Below are 16,096 nucleotides of genomic sequence, written 5' to 3'. Positions count from 1 at the left end.
TGAGGTGTTTCAATGTGTGTCTCTTTGTTTCTGGAGGACGGACGTCTGTCATTCAGCACACTGATAATCTACTGGAAGCTATTTCTAACCTCTCGCTCTCTCTGAGTCTCTCGGCTGACTTTTCTCTCCACAGTGTCGGCAGGGTAACGTCCTGATCTCCATGAACGTGTCAGGTACTGTTTACTTTATGTATTTTATGTATAAATATGTCACAAACTTTGAAGAGGAGTAAATGTGTTCAAAGTGAATTAAATAAACAGTGAAAACATTTTACAACCCGTCAGCGCTTTTTGTTTCTCAGTGAAACAAAAAAACAACAAATATTTATCTATAAATGTATGTATTGATATAGAAGCTGAATAGTAGTTGAAAGATATTTTATAATTTTGTGTACAGAACGGGCAGCGTTATCAGTTACTTTACATTTATTTTTATTTAAATGTTCCTGCTTCTCGTAAAGGATTGTTTCTAATATTGTTAACATTATAAACATAAATAAGAACAGAACACTTTTAATCATTTTCTGATAAACTAGTATTTCAAACTTTTGGGTGTTTAGTCACTTATTAATAACTTATTAATCATAACTAACATTTATAACAGTATTACTACCAAACAGAATAATCACTGGACAGAGATGTTATAGATAATATAAATATATATTATAATGAATGTCTCTTAACTGGTCTATGACTCGTTAATAACTTATTTATGAAGCATTAAACTCATTTATAATGTGTTAACTCATTCATGAAGCATTGATAACTCATTCATGAAGCATTGATAACTCATTCATGAAGCATTAATAACTCATTCATGAAGCATTAATAACTCATTCATGAAGCATTGAACTCATTCATGAAGCATTAATAACTCATTCATGAAGCATTGATAACTCATTCATGAAGCATTAATAACTCATTCATGAAGCATTAATAACTCATTCATGAAGCATTGATAACTCATTCATGAAGCATTAATAACTCATTCATGAAGCATTAATAACTCATTTATGAAGCATTGATAACTCATTCATGAAGCATTAATAACTCATTCATGAAGCATTAATAACTCATTCATGAAGCATTGAAGTCATTCATGAAGCATTAATAACTCATTCATGAAGCATTGATAACTCATTCATGAAGCATTGATAACTCATTCATGAAGCATTAATAACTCATTCATGAAGCATTGAAGTCATTCATGAAGCATTAATAACTCATTCATGAAGCATTGATAACTCATTCATGAAGCATTAATAACTCATTCATGAAGCATTAATAACTCATTCATGAAGCATTAATAACTCATTCATGAAGCATTGATAACTCATTCATGAAGCATTGATAACTCATTCATGAAGCATTAACTCATTCATGAAGCATTAACTCATTCATGAAGCATTAACTCATTCATGAAGCATTGATAACTCATTCATGAAGCATTAACTCATTCATGAAGCGTTGATAACTCATTTATGAAGCATTGATAACTCATTTATGAAGCATTGATAACTCATTTATGAAGCATTGATAACTCATTTATGAAGCATTGATAACTCATTTATGAAGCATTGATAACTCATTTATGAAGCGTTGATAACTCATTTATAACGCGTTGATAACTCATTTATAACTCGTTGATAACTCATTTATAACGCGTTGATAACTCATTTATAACGCGTTGATAACTCATTTATAACGCGTTGATAACTCATTCATAACGCGTTGATAACTCATTCATAACGCGTTGATAACTCATTCATAACGCGTTGATAACTCATTCATAACGCGTTGATAACTCATTTATAACGCGTTGATAACTCGTTTATAACGCGTTGATAACTCGTTTATAACGCGTTGATAACTCGTTTATAACGCGTTGATAACTCGTTCATAACGCGTTGATAACTCGTTCATAACGCGTTGATAACTCATTTATAACGCGTTGATAACTCATTTATAACGCGTTGATAACTTATTGATGATGCGTTAATAACTCATTTGTTAAGCATTAATAACTGAACAAATGTTTCTGTTGATGGAGAAATCGAGTGTTTATTGAGTGAATTTAACAGAATAAGGGAATCTATCATTTAAACACATTATGACCTCGAACGCACCGCCAGCTGCTCAAACTGACCCTCTTTATTTACTCACCAGATGTTTGTGTAGAAACAGACAGGAGAGCAAAGCAATGAAAAGAATCTGTTATATTTAGAATATATTCACCTTGTTACACCTTCATGACTGAAGGAGCTGAAGCTGCTAAACCTTATTTCACAAAAAAATATGTAAGATAGTCAACAAGAAGTGTGCCATGAATTATACATATTGTTGGAGCTATTTATTTGATATTGTATTTTGTTATTTCATTTATAAGTAGTATTGTTTAATTATTGTAGATGTTTCATATATTAAGATTATTTTTCTCTTTAATAGTAATTTTTTTTGTTATATTATTTTTTGGGTAATTACTGTGGGCACCTGTTGCTATTTAAACGAGTAGAAAGATAGGACCAGCATGCACCGGGGTGGGCGTATAGTTTTTACCAGCTTGGACATTGTACTCTCTTCTGGCTGCGTACGGATACCGACCACGGTGCATCAGTGGCGTTTGATTATTATTTGTTTAAGTTTGATTTAGCCGACAAATGGCCACTACACACATGTTTGTGTTTTTTTAAAGATAATTGATCAAGCATAAGACAGTGAAAATATGTAATTAAGACTACAAACCCAAAAGTGTCCTCAGTGTCTCTCTCTAAAGCTACGATTCCTGTGTGTTTGTTACCAGAATGTTTTCACACCAACAACTGGTCTCACTTTCTAAAAAGAGATGCTGATAAAACACATCAGCTAAGATTACATTACATCTGGAACATAGCTAATTTAGCTCGCTGGCTAGATGGTGGGAGACGTTTTCAGATCTTTAATTACTGCAGTTTAACAACTTACAGACACTTTTAAAGCCAGCGTCAACGTGGAATAAAACGTAATAAAAGTTAGGTAGCTAGATAACTCATAGAACCGCGCTTTAGAACATCACTACTGTCCCTTTAACTTTGCTCAGTATTTTAAGAGAGTACTTTAAAACAACTTGTTCATGACATTCATTTCCTTCAACATGACATTATATTTAGAGACTCCTGCTGTGAAGTCTCTTCATGACTAACTGCTGCGAGGTCACATCCAGACCAGGATCAGGTTTCATCTAAATCTGGTTCAGGCTCTTTAGCCGTTGAGCTAATGTTAGCTAAAGTTATCGTGTCATAGAGTCATAGGATAACTGTCAGGAGGTTGAAGAGATGGGACATGTGTGTTAAAGGAGTCATCGTCTCACTGTTGATTCATTCATGTTCTCCGTCTTCTGAAGGACACTAAAGAACAGCAACCTCCCAATCGTCTCACTGTTGATTCATTCATGTTCTCCGTCTTCTGAAGGACACTAAAGAACAGGAACCTCCCAATGGTCTCACTGTTGATTCATTCATGTTCTCCGTCTTCTGTAGGACACTAAAGAACAGGAACCTCCCAATCGTGACACCGTTGATTCATTTATCTTCTCCGTCTTCTGAAGGACACTAAAGAACAGCAACCTCCCAATCGTCTCACTGTTGATTCATTCATGTTCTCCGTCTTCTGAAGGACACTAAAGAACAGGAACCTCCCAATGGTCTCACTGTTGATTCATTCATGTTCTCCGTCTTCTGAAGGACACTAAAGAACAGGAACCTCCCAATCGTGACACCGTTGATTCATTTATCTTCTCCGTCTTCTGAAGGACACAAAAGAACAGCAACCTCCCAATCGTCTCACTGTTGATTCATTCATGTTCTCTGTCTTCTGAAGGACACAAAAGAACAAGAACCTCCCAATCGTCTCACTGTTGATTCATTCATGTTCTCTGTCTTCTGAAGGACACTAAAGAACAGGAACCTCCCAATCGTCTCACCGTTGATTAATTTATCTTCTCCGTCTTCTGAAGGACACTAAAGAACAGGAACCTCCCAATCGTGACACCGTTGATTCATTCATGTTGTCCGTCTTCTGTAGGACACTAAAGAACAGGAACCTCCCAATCGTGACACCGTTGATTCATTCATGTTCTCCGTCTTCTGTAGGACACTAAAGAACAGCAACCTCCCAATCGTGACACCGTTGATTAATTTATCTTCTCCGTCTTCTGAAGGACACTAAAGAACAGGAACCTCCCAATCGTGACACCGTTGATTCATTCATGTTGTCCGTCTTCTGTAGGACACTAAAGAGCAGGAACCTCCCAATCGTGACCGTTGATTCATTCATGTTCTCCGTCTTCTGTAGGACACTAAAGAACAGGAACCTCCCAACAACACCAGCACCAGAACCTGCGTTCTCAATGGGAACCAGACTCAACAAACTGGTTCAGGGACTGTGAAACTTCAAGATGACTTTAAACATTTAAAGGGACGCAGAAGAAGAAGAGAGAACTTCATCTTCTTTGTTGATGACGGCCGGAGGAGAAGGGAACATGAAGCTTCCTCGCTCTGTCACCACTCTGAGTACCATCGCCATCCAAGCCGGCCAATCGCTGATCGTTGTCTCTGTACTCAAGGTTTGTCTGAGGGACGGTTCCTTATAGGACGTGATGGTGGGAGACGTATTCAGATCACATCTATTGTTTTACAACCCACTTTAGATGAAACCAAAACCACTTCTGTTCATCAGACATTAGACAATAATTAGCTTGTTAGCTAGCGTACCCCGCAGGCCCTGCCGCTGGCAGACGGTGTTGACCAGGAGGAGAGCAGGCGGGAGCTGTGGAGACGGACAGCTGGCTAGTGAGCGAACTAGCGTGTCCATGTCTAGAGCTGGCTAGCTAGTGAGCTAACTAGCGTGTCCATCTCTAGAGCTGGCTAGCTAGTGAGCTAACTAGCGTGTCCATCTCTAGAGCTGGCTAGCTAGTGAGATAAATAGCTACTTAGCTTGTCAAACTTCATCAGGAGGAGACACTTTTCAGCGTCAATCTGCTCCTGTTGGTTAATGTTAACTTTATGAAAAACTATAATTACAATGCTTGAAATATTAAGAAATTCTGACCAATAAAAGTGTCCTTTAACCAGTTAACTTCTCTGAGCTTTGACTTTAGTTGGACATCAGAATATTTAACTTAAATTAAATAAGTGTTGACTTTAAGTCTTGAAACTGTGTATGTTCCTTTGGAGGCTTCAGGAGATCTGAGGTCAGTCGCTGTTCTGTTCACGTGCTGTTTGTTTCCTGTTATAGATCTGTGTGTGTGTGTGTGTGTGTGTGTGTGTGTGTGTGTGTGTGTGTGTGTGTGTGTGTGTGTGTGTGTGTGCGTGTGCGTGTGCGTGTGCGTGTGCGTGTGTGTGTGTGTGTGAGAGAGTGAGTTTAGGAGCTATTAGTCGTTGTTTTTAAAGTGTGTTTGTGTGGTCGCGCGTCACGTTGTGTGTTTTTCAGGCGACATGCCAGAGATACTGTATCACCCTGAGGAATGTAACACACATCTGCTTCTGACCTGAAGCCGTCAACATGTCGCAGTGTGGAGAACAAAATAATATTCACACTTTAATGTGACAACAAACTAGTTAACTGACTCCAACCAGATTCATTATTGTTAATAATACTAATAGTATAAATATTATTATTGATATTAATAATCATAATTTAAATTTACATAAACATTTGATGAACTTCTAAAGTTGTGTGTGTACACAGAGTGGGTCTCTGGTCCGCCTCCAGCTGGTCCAGGTTCATCCAGGTCTCTGTGAGGTCGGATCGAACCAGAGAGAAAACCAGACTCTGATCCAGGAACAAGAGCAGCTGATGGAGAAGCTGAAGGTACAAACGGAAGACGGAAAGAGTCGATACAGCAGACACGCCGGACCGGACACAGCCATGCTGCATGCTACAGTCTGTTCTTGTTGTTCCAGAAACATGAGGGGGAGGTTCTGGCTGTGGTGGAAAATAACCAACAGACAGAGCAGCTGAGGAGGAGGAGGAGGGGGAGGGATGAAGGGCTGATGGAGCACAAGAGGACAAAGAAGCAGGAGAAAGAGGAGGAAGTGCACAAGGCCATGCTGGTGTCTCTGACTGAAGGATGGTCGCTGCTCCTCCGCCTGCTGCAGAGACAACAGGAAGTCTTGATGCTGGCTAAAGACTTCTACAGCCGAGCTGAGGAGGTAGGAAGCTTCTCGAAATATGGACGATGTTAGGAAACGACTTCATTCACAACCTTCCTGACCCATTCCTGCTCCCCAGAGGATAACCCCAGCACACAGTCGCAGCCCTGCTGTTTAGTGTGCTTCACTTCTGATTCATATTTGGAGTAATTGATCATAATTTGTGGTTCAAGAAGAGGAATTTGTTTCAACCAGATTCATTATTGTTAATAATACTAATGGTATAAATATTATTATTGATATTAATAATCATAATTTAAATTTACATAAGAAACATTTGATGAACTTCTGAAGTTGTACACAGAGTGGGTCTCTGGTCCAGGTTCATCCAGGTCTCTGTGAGGTCGGATCGAACCAGAGAGAGAACCAGCCTCACGTTCCTCAGGCGGTGCAGAGATCCGTTTCATCAGAAACACCTGCTGCACCTTCATTTAAACCGGTCCCAACAAAGAGCTTTGTGCTTCTATTTTAGTCTGTGAAGCAGACGGGTCCTCCTGTGTCCTCCATCATATTCAATTGTTGGGAACTAAAGGAGCGTGTTTGGGTTATCAGCGTCTCATAATTAGTGTTCACTCACAATGTCAGTAGTCTGAGTACTATTACACATTCAGAGTGAACGTGAAGGGTTAAGTTCGAGCACAGACCACATATACAGTTATTATCACAATACATGCACAAAGTAATCACAGACAGCTGCTCTTTAAAATATAACAGGTTATTATGTTCTAATACTAATGATCTAGTCACTAATATCTAAACTAACACCTATACATTCATGAGCACGCTATCTAAAATCAACAGACTATTGTGTGTGTGTGTGTGTGTGTGTGTGTGTGTGTGTGTGTGTGTGTGTGTGTGTGTGTGTGTGTGTGTGTGTGTGTGTGTGTGTGTGTGTGTGTGTGTGTGTGTGTGTGTGTGTGGGAGCAGCTCAGTGACGTGTGACGTCTCTCATGCGTGAGACCCAAAATGGCGGAGAGCCAACAGGAGACCCGGTGTCTACATGCACTAGTAGCTGTTCAGCACGTAGCTACATTAGCTCAAAGCTATATGTGTGAGTTGGTAAAAGGGAAAGGAACAAAATGAAATAAAAGAAGCGATTACGATCCTCTGCGCCGCGCAGGAGTCCTGAAGGTTGCTCTCTCAGCCCGGGGAGAGACCAGCGACTCTTTGTCTCAGCCGGTTCTGACCTCCTGAACTGATGAGAAGCAGCTCTGACCTCACTGCGGCTGTTTCAACACAGATCACAGGAGCACGGAATACACGCTACTTACACACAACCCCAACGATCTCGGGGATCGTTAGTGTCGGCGATTATTAAGCATACACCTCGTTATAAAGATGAACAGTACTTTAAGCACGTAAACAAGATAAAATAAACACAAATGAACTCTAACTCTGCCCAGACTCCATTTGCCTTACGGTACGATGCAGTCGTGGTGATTGAGGGGAGTCTCCTGAGCTTCGGTGGGCTCGGGCTGCGGGCCGCGGGAGGTGTGCTCTCGATGGGAGCGAATCGCTGTCGTCTGGAAAAGACTTTCGCGTCCTTATGGCCGGAGCAGGCGAGGCGCTTGGTGGAGAGTGGAAGCTCTCTGTCTCTCGTTCTGAAGAAGTCTGCTTCTTCACTTCTGCAGGATTAAACGGGTTCGCTTCGTGGATGCGAACAAAGATAAAATAGACAGTTTGGTGAATTCGGCCAGCGAATATAAACTGTTAAAACCTAGGATTTTGGTAAAACAGAGGAGCAACGTTGGTGTGCCAGGGGTCCTGGGATGTCTTGGCTCTCGGCCAATGAGATTGCAGCGGTGCATTCAGGTGACTTCAGGAACCATAGTTTTTTTGGGGGGGGGGGGGAATTCACACCCTAATGTGAAATTCCTTCAGAGGAGGTTTGCTCTCATCAAACCAGAATCAGGATGAAACCTTTGCTTGCAAAAGGGAAGGCCTGACTCTCTTTGTTCACAGCACATGTTGAAGCCATATGGTCAGAGCCCAACACAATGATGGAGAGAGACGGGTCCTCCTGTGTCCTCCATCATTAAATATGAGACGTCACCTGACCAATGTTTATATTTCACTTCCTGTTTTACTTCCACACTTTGAACACATCTGAGAAACCACCAACACCTGTTTGTTAACATCTCTCTCTCTATCTGTCTGTTTATCTGTCTATCTATCGATCTGTCTGTCTCTCTGTCTCTCTGTCTCTCTCTCTCTCTGTCTCTCTCTCTCTGTCTCGCTCTCTCTGTCTCTCTCTCTGTCTGTCTCTCTCTCTCTGTCTCCCTGTGTCTCTTTCTGTCTCTCTCTCTGTCTCTCTCTCTCTGTCTCTCTCTCTCTGTCGCTCTCTCTGTCTCTCTCTCTGTCTCTCTCTCTCTGTCTCTCTCTGTCTGTCTCCAGTTTTCTGTCTGTCTGGACAGGGTGGAGGATCTACAGTTCAGACCAGACAGACTGACGGAGGTTCAGCTCTCATACAACGTTCTGAGGAGAGGTAACCAGTCATAGTATTATTCGTAGTATCAGTGGTATTCATACTATATATATATATGTACGACTGACTTAACACAAGTCAGAAATAAGTGCTCATAAAAGGGATATTACTGCAGCTTGTTTACTGTTGCTGCTCGGAGCGCCATCTTGGATTTTAAGGTTGGGGTTTCTGCACTTTCATCGTAGTTAGCATCATTAGCATCGTTAGCTGTTAGCTGCTGGCAAAGGAGTCGCCATGTTGAAAACAAAAAGGCAGATCAGCTGTAGATAAACCTGTTTAAACGTTAGACAAACCGGTTTGAACGTTAGACAAACCGGTTTGAACTTTAGATAAACCGGTTTGAACTTTAGATAAACCTGTTTAAACGTTAGACAAACCAGTTTGAACTTTAGATAAACCTGTTTAAACGTTAGACAAACCGGTTTGAACTTTAGATAAACCTGTTTAAACGTTAGACAAACCGGTTTGAACTTTAGATAAACCTGTTTAAACGTTAGACAAACCGGTTTGAACTTTAGATAAACCTGTTTAAACGTTAGACAAACCGGTTTGAACTTTAGACAAACCGGTTTGAACTTTAGATAAACCGGTTTGAACTTTAGATAAACCGGTTTGAACTTTAGACAAACCTGTTTAAATGTTAGACAAACCGGTTTGAACTTTAGACAAACCGGTTTGAACTTTAGATAAACCGGTTTGAACTTTAGATAAACCTGTTTAAACGTTAGACAAACCGGTTTGAACTTTAGACAAACCGGTTTGAACTTTAGATAAACCGGTTTGAACTTTAGATAAACCGGTTTGAACTTTAGATAAACCTGTTTAAACGTTAGACAAACCGGTTTGAACTTTAGACAAACCGGTTTGAACTTTAGATAAACCGGTTTGAACTTTAGATAGTAGGTTCTAATGTGGTGATAAGTTATTATTAGTTATAATCTTCATCGTTGTTTCGTTGTGTTTTGATTCCAGATCTTCTGGGAAAATCTCTGCAGGTTTTAACCAGCAGCAGCGTTCTGCTGCAGAAACTCAGACAGCTGCAGAGGACCGAGGACCTCCAGAGGAGAGGAGGAGGACTGCAGGAGGAGGAGCAGGAGGTGAATGCCATATGTTTATAGAAGTAAAGCTACAGTCGTCATGCATCTAGACGAGGCTACTTCACTGACAGTCAGGTATTTACAGTACCTGTCTGTTTGATTGACTGGATTGTGTGGATTGATGCCGATGCTGCATCTTCCCAGAGTTCCCAGTGCAGCGGGGGGTCGGCTCTGAGGCTGGAGGAGCTGGTGGAGGCGTTGCAGGACCGGAGGAGGACGGCGGACCAAGCCATTAGGCTGCAGCTCCAACAGGCGGAGAATGGCATCATGGTTCGTGAGAAGGAACACGAGGTACAGACAGACGTCCATTAGGTGACAATGTGATGCCTTCAGGCTCTGCTCAGTTACATGGTGATGCCTTCAGGCTCTGCTCAGTTACATGGTGATTCCTTCAGGCTCTGCTCAGTTACATGGTGATGCCTTCAGGCTCTGCTCAGTTACATGGTGATGCCTTCAGGCTCTGCTCAGTTACATGGTGATGCCTTCAGGCTCTGCTCAGTTACATGGTGATGCCTTCAGGCTCTGCTCAGTTACATTGTGATGCCTTCAGGCTCTGCTCAGTTACATGGTGATGCCTTCAGGCTCTGCTCAGTTACATTGTGATGCCTTCAGGCTCTGCTCAGTTACATTGTGATGCCTTCAGGCTCTGCTCAGTTACATTGTGATGCCTTCAGGCTCTGCTCAGTTACATGGTGATGCCTTCAGGCTCTGCTCAGTTACATTGTGATGCCTTCAGGCTCTGCTCAGTTACATGGTGATGCCTTCAGGCTCTGCTCAGTTACATTGTGATGCCTTCAGGCTCTGCTCAGTTACATGGTGATGCCTTCAGGCTCTGCTCAGTTACATGGTGATGCCTTCAGGCTCTGCTCAGTGAAAATGAGTATTCATAACGTTATCATGTAATGTGTAAAATGTAGGGTTGGTGATGAACTTGAATGAATCCAGTAGTTTGAAGATGTTTATGAATATAAAATAGATATTCATGTTGAGTTTTAGTACTTTTACTTCAGGAAGTAGTATTTATACCAGTTTTACTGCAGTACTCAATGAAATACTTTGTCCTCACTACAGGACTGGAACATCCTGGACCAGGACCTGCAATCTAGATCTGCATCAGCAGAGAATGCAGACCTGGAGTCAGAATCCAGAACACAACAAACCAGAGACCTTCAACCTGGATCCAGATCGGACCAGACACAGGGATCCGGATCAGATGAGAGGCCTGGATCCAGAACAGAACGACCCAGAGACGTGGCTCCTGGATCAAAATCAAAGACCAAAAACCTGCAGTCTGGATGTAAATTAAACCTGATGGTTGATTCTAGACCAGACCTCAAGTCAGATTCTGTATCAGAGGAGACCAGAGACCTGAAGCCTGGATCCAGATCAGAGGAGACCAGAGAGCTCCAGTCAGGATTAAAACCAGACGTGCAGATGGGATCCAGATTAGAACTGGACCCTGCATCTAGATCAGGCCTGAATTCAGATTCTAGATCAGAGGAGACCAGAGACCTGCAGCCTGGATCCAGATTAGACCAGACGCCAGGACCAGGATCCGACATGTACCCTAGATTCGGGTTAGATGTGCAGCCTGAATCCGGATCAGAGGAGACCAGAGACCAGCGGTCTGGATCCAGGTCAGATCTCTGTGATCCAGCTCATGATGAAGACAGGAAACATCAGTGTTCATCGTCATGACTGTCTTCTTCTTCTTCTTCTTCTGTGGTGTAGTGTGCAGGCAGCAGGGCAGCAGAGCATGCTGGGAAAGGAGAATCCTGGTGGAGAAGGCCACGCCCACCAAACACTCCCGACCAATAGGAGGCTCCAGCTGCTGTCGTCATGTGAACACCTGGTGGACAAGGTGACTCCTCCCTCTTACTGTCAAACTACGGCCCGCGGACCAAACTACGGCCGCTGATGGTCGTTCAAAGGCCTGCAGAGAATTCAATTCAATAACCTCTAATATGTTTAATAAATGAACATTTCACATCTTATGTAAACGATGTCGACTGAATGTTTACACTCAGAAACAAATATTGAACCTTTTCTGTCTCTTTCAACCTGACAGATTTACACAGAACGTTCTAATATAGAGTTTATATTTATCGATTTATTCCATTATATTTAGTTTAAGAAAAACATTTCATGTGTGTTGGTGCGTGCGCGTGCGTGCGTGCACGTATGTGTGTGCGTGCGCGTGTGTGCGTGTGTTGGTGTGCGCGTGCGTGTGTGTGCGCGTGCGTGCGTGTGTGCGTGTGTGTGTGCGTGTGTGTGTGTGTGTGTGTCATAGATCAGCAGCTGGCTGCAGCAGAGCAGCAGTTTGTTGTCTATCAGCTCTGAAGCAGGACGGCACCTTTCTGAAGCTGAACACACTCTGAACACACACCTGCAGCTACGTACACAAGCTGAGGTACACACACACACACACACTCTATTTCTTCATAACATAACATTTGTGTGAAGGGTTCAGTGTTTGTTTGTCTCCAGTCTGCAGGTCAGGATGCAGAGAACATGAAGCAGATCCTGGATCAGATCAGAGCTCTGCACACCAGCGAGACCAGGTCCCAGCCTCCCAGTGAGCCCAGCAGACAGCTGTCCCCTCTGAAGGCCCTGACGGAGCAGCTGAAGAGAGGCGGAGCCGGTTCACGGACCAGAACTCGGCTCGATCCTCCAGCTGCCGACCTGACCGGTCCACCGAGTCCTGAATTCTCCGTTCGAGTTGATCTGGTCTTGAAGGAGCTGCAGAGTCGGAACAGGAGGATCGACTCAAACCTGCAGCTGCTGCAACCCTTCGTCTCTTTCCTCCGGACCGCCCAGCAGGTCAGAGTCTCGTCTGGTGTCCTCAGTCCACTGGATCCAGGTCTTTCTCACCGGCAAGACCCGGATCATATGCAGCTCTTTTCTTCGCTTCCCTGCACACTAAAATCCCTGAGTCCTTTAAGCTGAACCGATGGTTATTAGTGTATTTGTGCGGCGTTGCACGGGGCGACCTGCGACTCAGTGGAGAGCAGGGCCGTCCTTCAATCAGAGGTTCGGCGGTTCGATCCCCGGCTCCGCTAGTCGCATGTCGATGTGTCCTTGAGCAAGACACTTGACCCCAAAAGTGCTCCCGTAGCTGTTCCTACGTGTGATAGGATCTGAATTGTACGTGGCTTTGGATAAAAGCGTCTGCTACATGACTGTAATGTAATGTATGTGGTTGCTAGCACCTCACAGCTGAACTGTGTCAGCGTGGGTTTCCTCCCACAGTCCAAAGACCTCAGCTCGGGTTCATTGAAGACTCTAAATTGGCCGTGGTTGTGAATAACTGTCTGTCTCCCTTTGACAGTCTGGAGACCCGACCAAAGTATTGGACATTGTCTTCCTTGGACCTCTGACCCAGTCCGGCAGAGGAGTGATGAACTGTGCTGTTAGCTGATGGTGCTGCTGTTCTTCAGGTGGAGGAGGAGATGGAAGAACTCATGGAGATCTACAGGAAGAGACCGGAGGAAGAGGAAGCTGGTAGTTCCAGAAAGAAGCAGCAGCAGCTGGACGCCTGCTGGCAGGAAACGCTACAGAAGATCCTCACCTGTCAGGAACTGGGAGCCGACTGCGTCCAGACTGTCGCAGCGGTAACCAGTCAGCCATCGAGGGTTCAGATGAGAAGTCGTACATCTGTACGAGAAGGTTCTGTGAACCATAAAGAGTTCAGTTCCACGTTCTTTCATGTGTTGTGTCAGGTGTCCGGAGCGTTGAACCTGCAGCCGCTGGTGTCGGCGGTGCAGCAGACGGTGGAGCGACTCGGCAGAACCGAGCAGGAAGTGAACGAGCTGCGGAGTCACCAACAAATCCAGATCCAGCAGCACCAGTACTGCAGGAAATACCAGGAGAGACTGGACAAGGTAGGAACTACTCTGTGGTGGTGCTGAATCTGATACTGCAGAGCCATGGTACCCAGGTACCAGAATGCTTTGTGTTTTCAGACCCTGCAGGACTTGAACTGTGTCTCTGAGATGCTGGACTCCTGCACTCTGATAGATCTGGGTTCAGACCTGGAGACCTCCAGGCTGCTGGAGCACTACAGCCAGGCCAGACCACATTTTACCGTAAGTCTTTGAACAGCTGGGACATTATTGGGACTTTTTCATCATGAGGACTGTTGCTCGGACTTTTGGACCATTGCGACTTTGTATCTGTAGGGACTGTTGGGTCCTTGGAACCGGCTGGACTGTAGGGAATGTTGGGTCCGTTGAGTCTTTTGGACTGCAGGGACTACTGGAAGTGTAATCACAGGAGTCCCTGGTGTTCCAATGGTCCAGAACCAGGACCATCGGGCCTCCTGGGACAGCTGGACTGTGGTTACAGCTAGAATTTGTGACCCTTGGGATTGTGACATTAAGGACTACTGGGTCTTTAGGACTGTGGGGACTCCTAAGACTTTAGCACATGTAGGAATCTACGAGACCACTAGGTCTTCTGAAGTCCGTGGACTACTTGTAGGGACTACAAGAACGTTTCTGTTTCAGCATCAGACACGCTCTCTTTCCTTCTCCAGAGCCTCGACGCCGAGGTGGAGTTCATGGGGAAGAGCTGGGAGACTCTGAGCGGCGTCCAGGACCGGCTGGAGGTGGAGGACTCGAAGGGAGTGAAGGAGGAGGATCTGTCCAAGCTGCTGAAGCTCCAGGAGAATGTGAAGAACAAGATCCATCAGAGCGAGTCCATCCTGGAGCTGAGCAGCAGCTTCCACCTCACAGCCAAACAGGTCAGCTGTTCTGCTGAGGAGCGTCAGAGAAACATGTTGTGTTTCACAGCCGCATCGTTCGTCATTAACTCCACTGACATAAACTGATGAACAACCCTGAGACCAAAAAATATAATCTCATAGAAATATAAAGAAACTGGTGCTGGCATGTTCCCAGCTGGCTAACGAGTTCGCGGTTAGCTCACCGGCTGCAGCAGTTTTCAAACTAGCCATGTGAGGCCACACCCACCTGTCACTCAAAGAGGCCACGCCAATAATCATATCTACCTTCAGGACCAAATTCAAACAGGTGAGTTGTAAAAACTGTTTTCACGAACCATCATATTCCATCACCGCAGGAGTTCTCCTGGTCGGTGTCGACAATCATTTCCCGTCCCAATAAAAACCCGCTCCGACTCCACACCGTCACATGCTGTTCCATATACGTGAGTCTGACTGTTGGACACGGTGAAAGTATTCATTACTCGTGTGCGTGTTGTTGTCTGCGAGTCCAGCTGGAGGCGCTGCTCCAGTCCGACCCTGGAACTGGTCCGGCTGCTCCGTGTGGATCCAGTGAGGCTGATCAGAGTGGACTCAGAGAGAAACAGATCCAGAGTCTGTTGGAAACGGCTTCAACACTGAGGACAGAAATCTGCTCCGCTGTCACCATCAGTGTGAGTACTTTTACTGCAGTACTGTACTGAAGTACCACAAGGAGCTCCTGTACTTCAGTATTTACTCTGTGTACATCTCAGAGCTAATAGTACTTTTCACGACATTCGTCTTCAGTTCCTTTAATCTCATCAGATTCATGTCTCAGATCAGAGACCAGTACTTGACACCAGTACAACTTGTGTACTTTTACTGCTGATGAAGGATTATACTTTCACGATATGAAGATGATAATACTTATATAAACTATATTTTACCAATAATACTTCTGTGTTTGTCCATAAAGTAATACTTTGAATGCAGGATTTGTACTTGTACTCCTTGTCGTACATTGCTGTACTTGTACTAGCAGTACAGGATCTGAGTACTTTGTACCTGTAGGGCTGGACACGTTTCAGAGTGGAGCAGCTGGAGACTCGTCTTGTCTCTCTGGACTCTCTTTGTGTCTCGTCTCTGAATGAAGAGACTCGTCGGGAGGACGAGCTGCTGACCCTCCTCCTCAACGATGACATCACCCAGGTGAGGAGACGGGGAGACGGGTAGACGGGAGACGGGTAGACGGGAGACGGGGAGACGGGGAGACGGGGAGACGGGATATCAATATATAATATATATTATATATCTAGATATAATCCACGTTCGGTACCTGGACAGGTGACACTGACACTCGGCTCTGATTGGTTGTTGCTGTTCTCACGACCAGCAGAGGGAGCTGCTGTCTGTTAGACCAGGGATTCCCAAAGTGGGGTGCGCGAGCTGCCTCTAGGGGGTGCGCGAGAGGAAAAGTGTAATAATATTAAATATTAAAAAAAATGTAATTTTAATTTAAAAACTGTCAGGTGGGACATCTGAAGCTATCAGTCATAAAAGAGGAGAGGGACAGAGAGAGAGAGAGGAATCGGAGGCGAGGGGAACGGAGAGGTGCGTTGGGGAGA

The 16,096-nt window shown here is 44.1% G+C and overlaps 1 protein-coding gene across 5 annotated transcripts in view; it reads left to right on the top strand.

The window, feature by feature from the left end:
* The first annotated feature begins 65 nt into the window (after nucleotides 1–65).
* The window catches only part of ccdc141 (coiled-coil domain containing 141), a 29,563-nt gene continuing 13,532 nt past the window's right edge, over nucleotides 66–16,096 (top strand). For 2 of the 5 annotated variants that reach the window (XM_079277076.1, XM_079277080.1), the window contains exons 1-15: nucleotides 3,342–4,599; nucleotides 5,724–5,846; nucleotides 5,939–6,187; nucleotides 8,582–8,672; nucleotides 9,645–9,769; nucleotides 9,914–10,060; nucleotides 10,841–11,406; nucleotides 11,501–11,630; nucleotides 12,060–12,179; nucleotides 12,257–12,589; nucleotides 13,207–13,650; nucleotides 13,732–13,854; nucleotides 14,304–14,510; nucleotides 15,005–15,163; nucleotides 15,543–15,680. In XM_079277076.1, coding sequence (XP_079133202.1) covers nucleotides 4,492–4,599; nucleotides 5,724–5,846; nucleotides 5,939–6,187; nucleotides 8,582–8,672; nucleotides 9,645–9,769; nucleotides 9,914–10,060; nucleotides 10,841–11,406; nucleotides 11,501–11,630; nucleotides 12,060–12,179; nucleotides 12,257–12,589; nucleotides 13,207–13,650; nucleotides 13,732–13,854; nucleotides 14,304–14,510; nucleotides 15,005–15,163; nucleotides 15,543–15,680 — 3,063 coding nt within the window. In that variant the 5' untranslated portion in view covers nucleotides 3,342–4,491. Of the gene's footprint in view, nucleotides 174–3,341; nucleotides 4,600–5,723; nucleotides 5,847–5,938; nucleotides 6,188–8,581; nucleotides 8,673–9,644; nucleotides 9,770–9,913; nucleotides 10,061–10,840; nucleotides 11,407–11,500; nucleotides 11,631–12,059; nucleotides 12,180–12,256; nucleotides 12,590–13,206; nucleotides 13,651–13,731; nucleotides 13,855–14,303; nucleotides 14,511–15,004; nucleotides 15,164–15,542; nucleotides 15,681–16,096 lie in introns of those variants that run through there. The other 3 variants (XM_079277077.1, XM_079277078.1, XM_079277079.1) reach the window with 3 other exon arrangements.

This window comes from Melanostigma gelatinosum (assembly GCF_949748355.1).
Source record: "Melanostigma gelatinosum genome assembly, chromosome: 10".
NCBI lineage: Eukaryota > Metazoa > Chordata > Actinopteri > Perciformes > Zoarcidae > Melanostigma > Melanostigma gelatinosum.
Note: the sequence above shows the minus strand (reverse complement) of the source record. Positions and strands in the feature narration are given on the sequence as shown.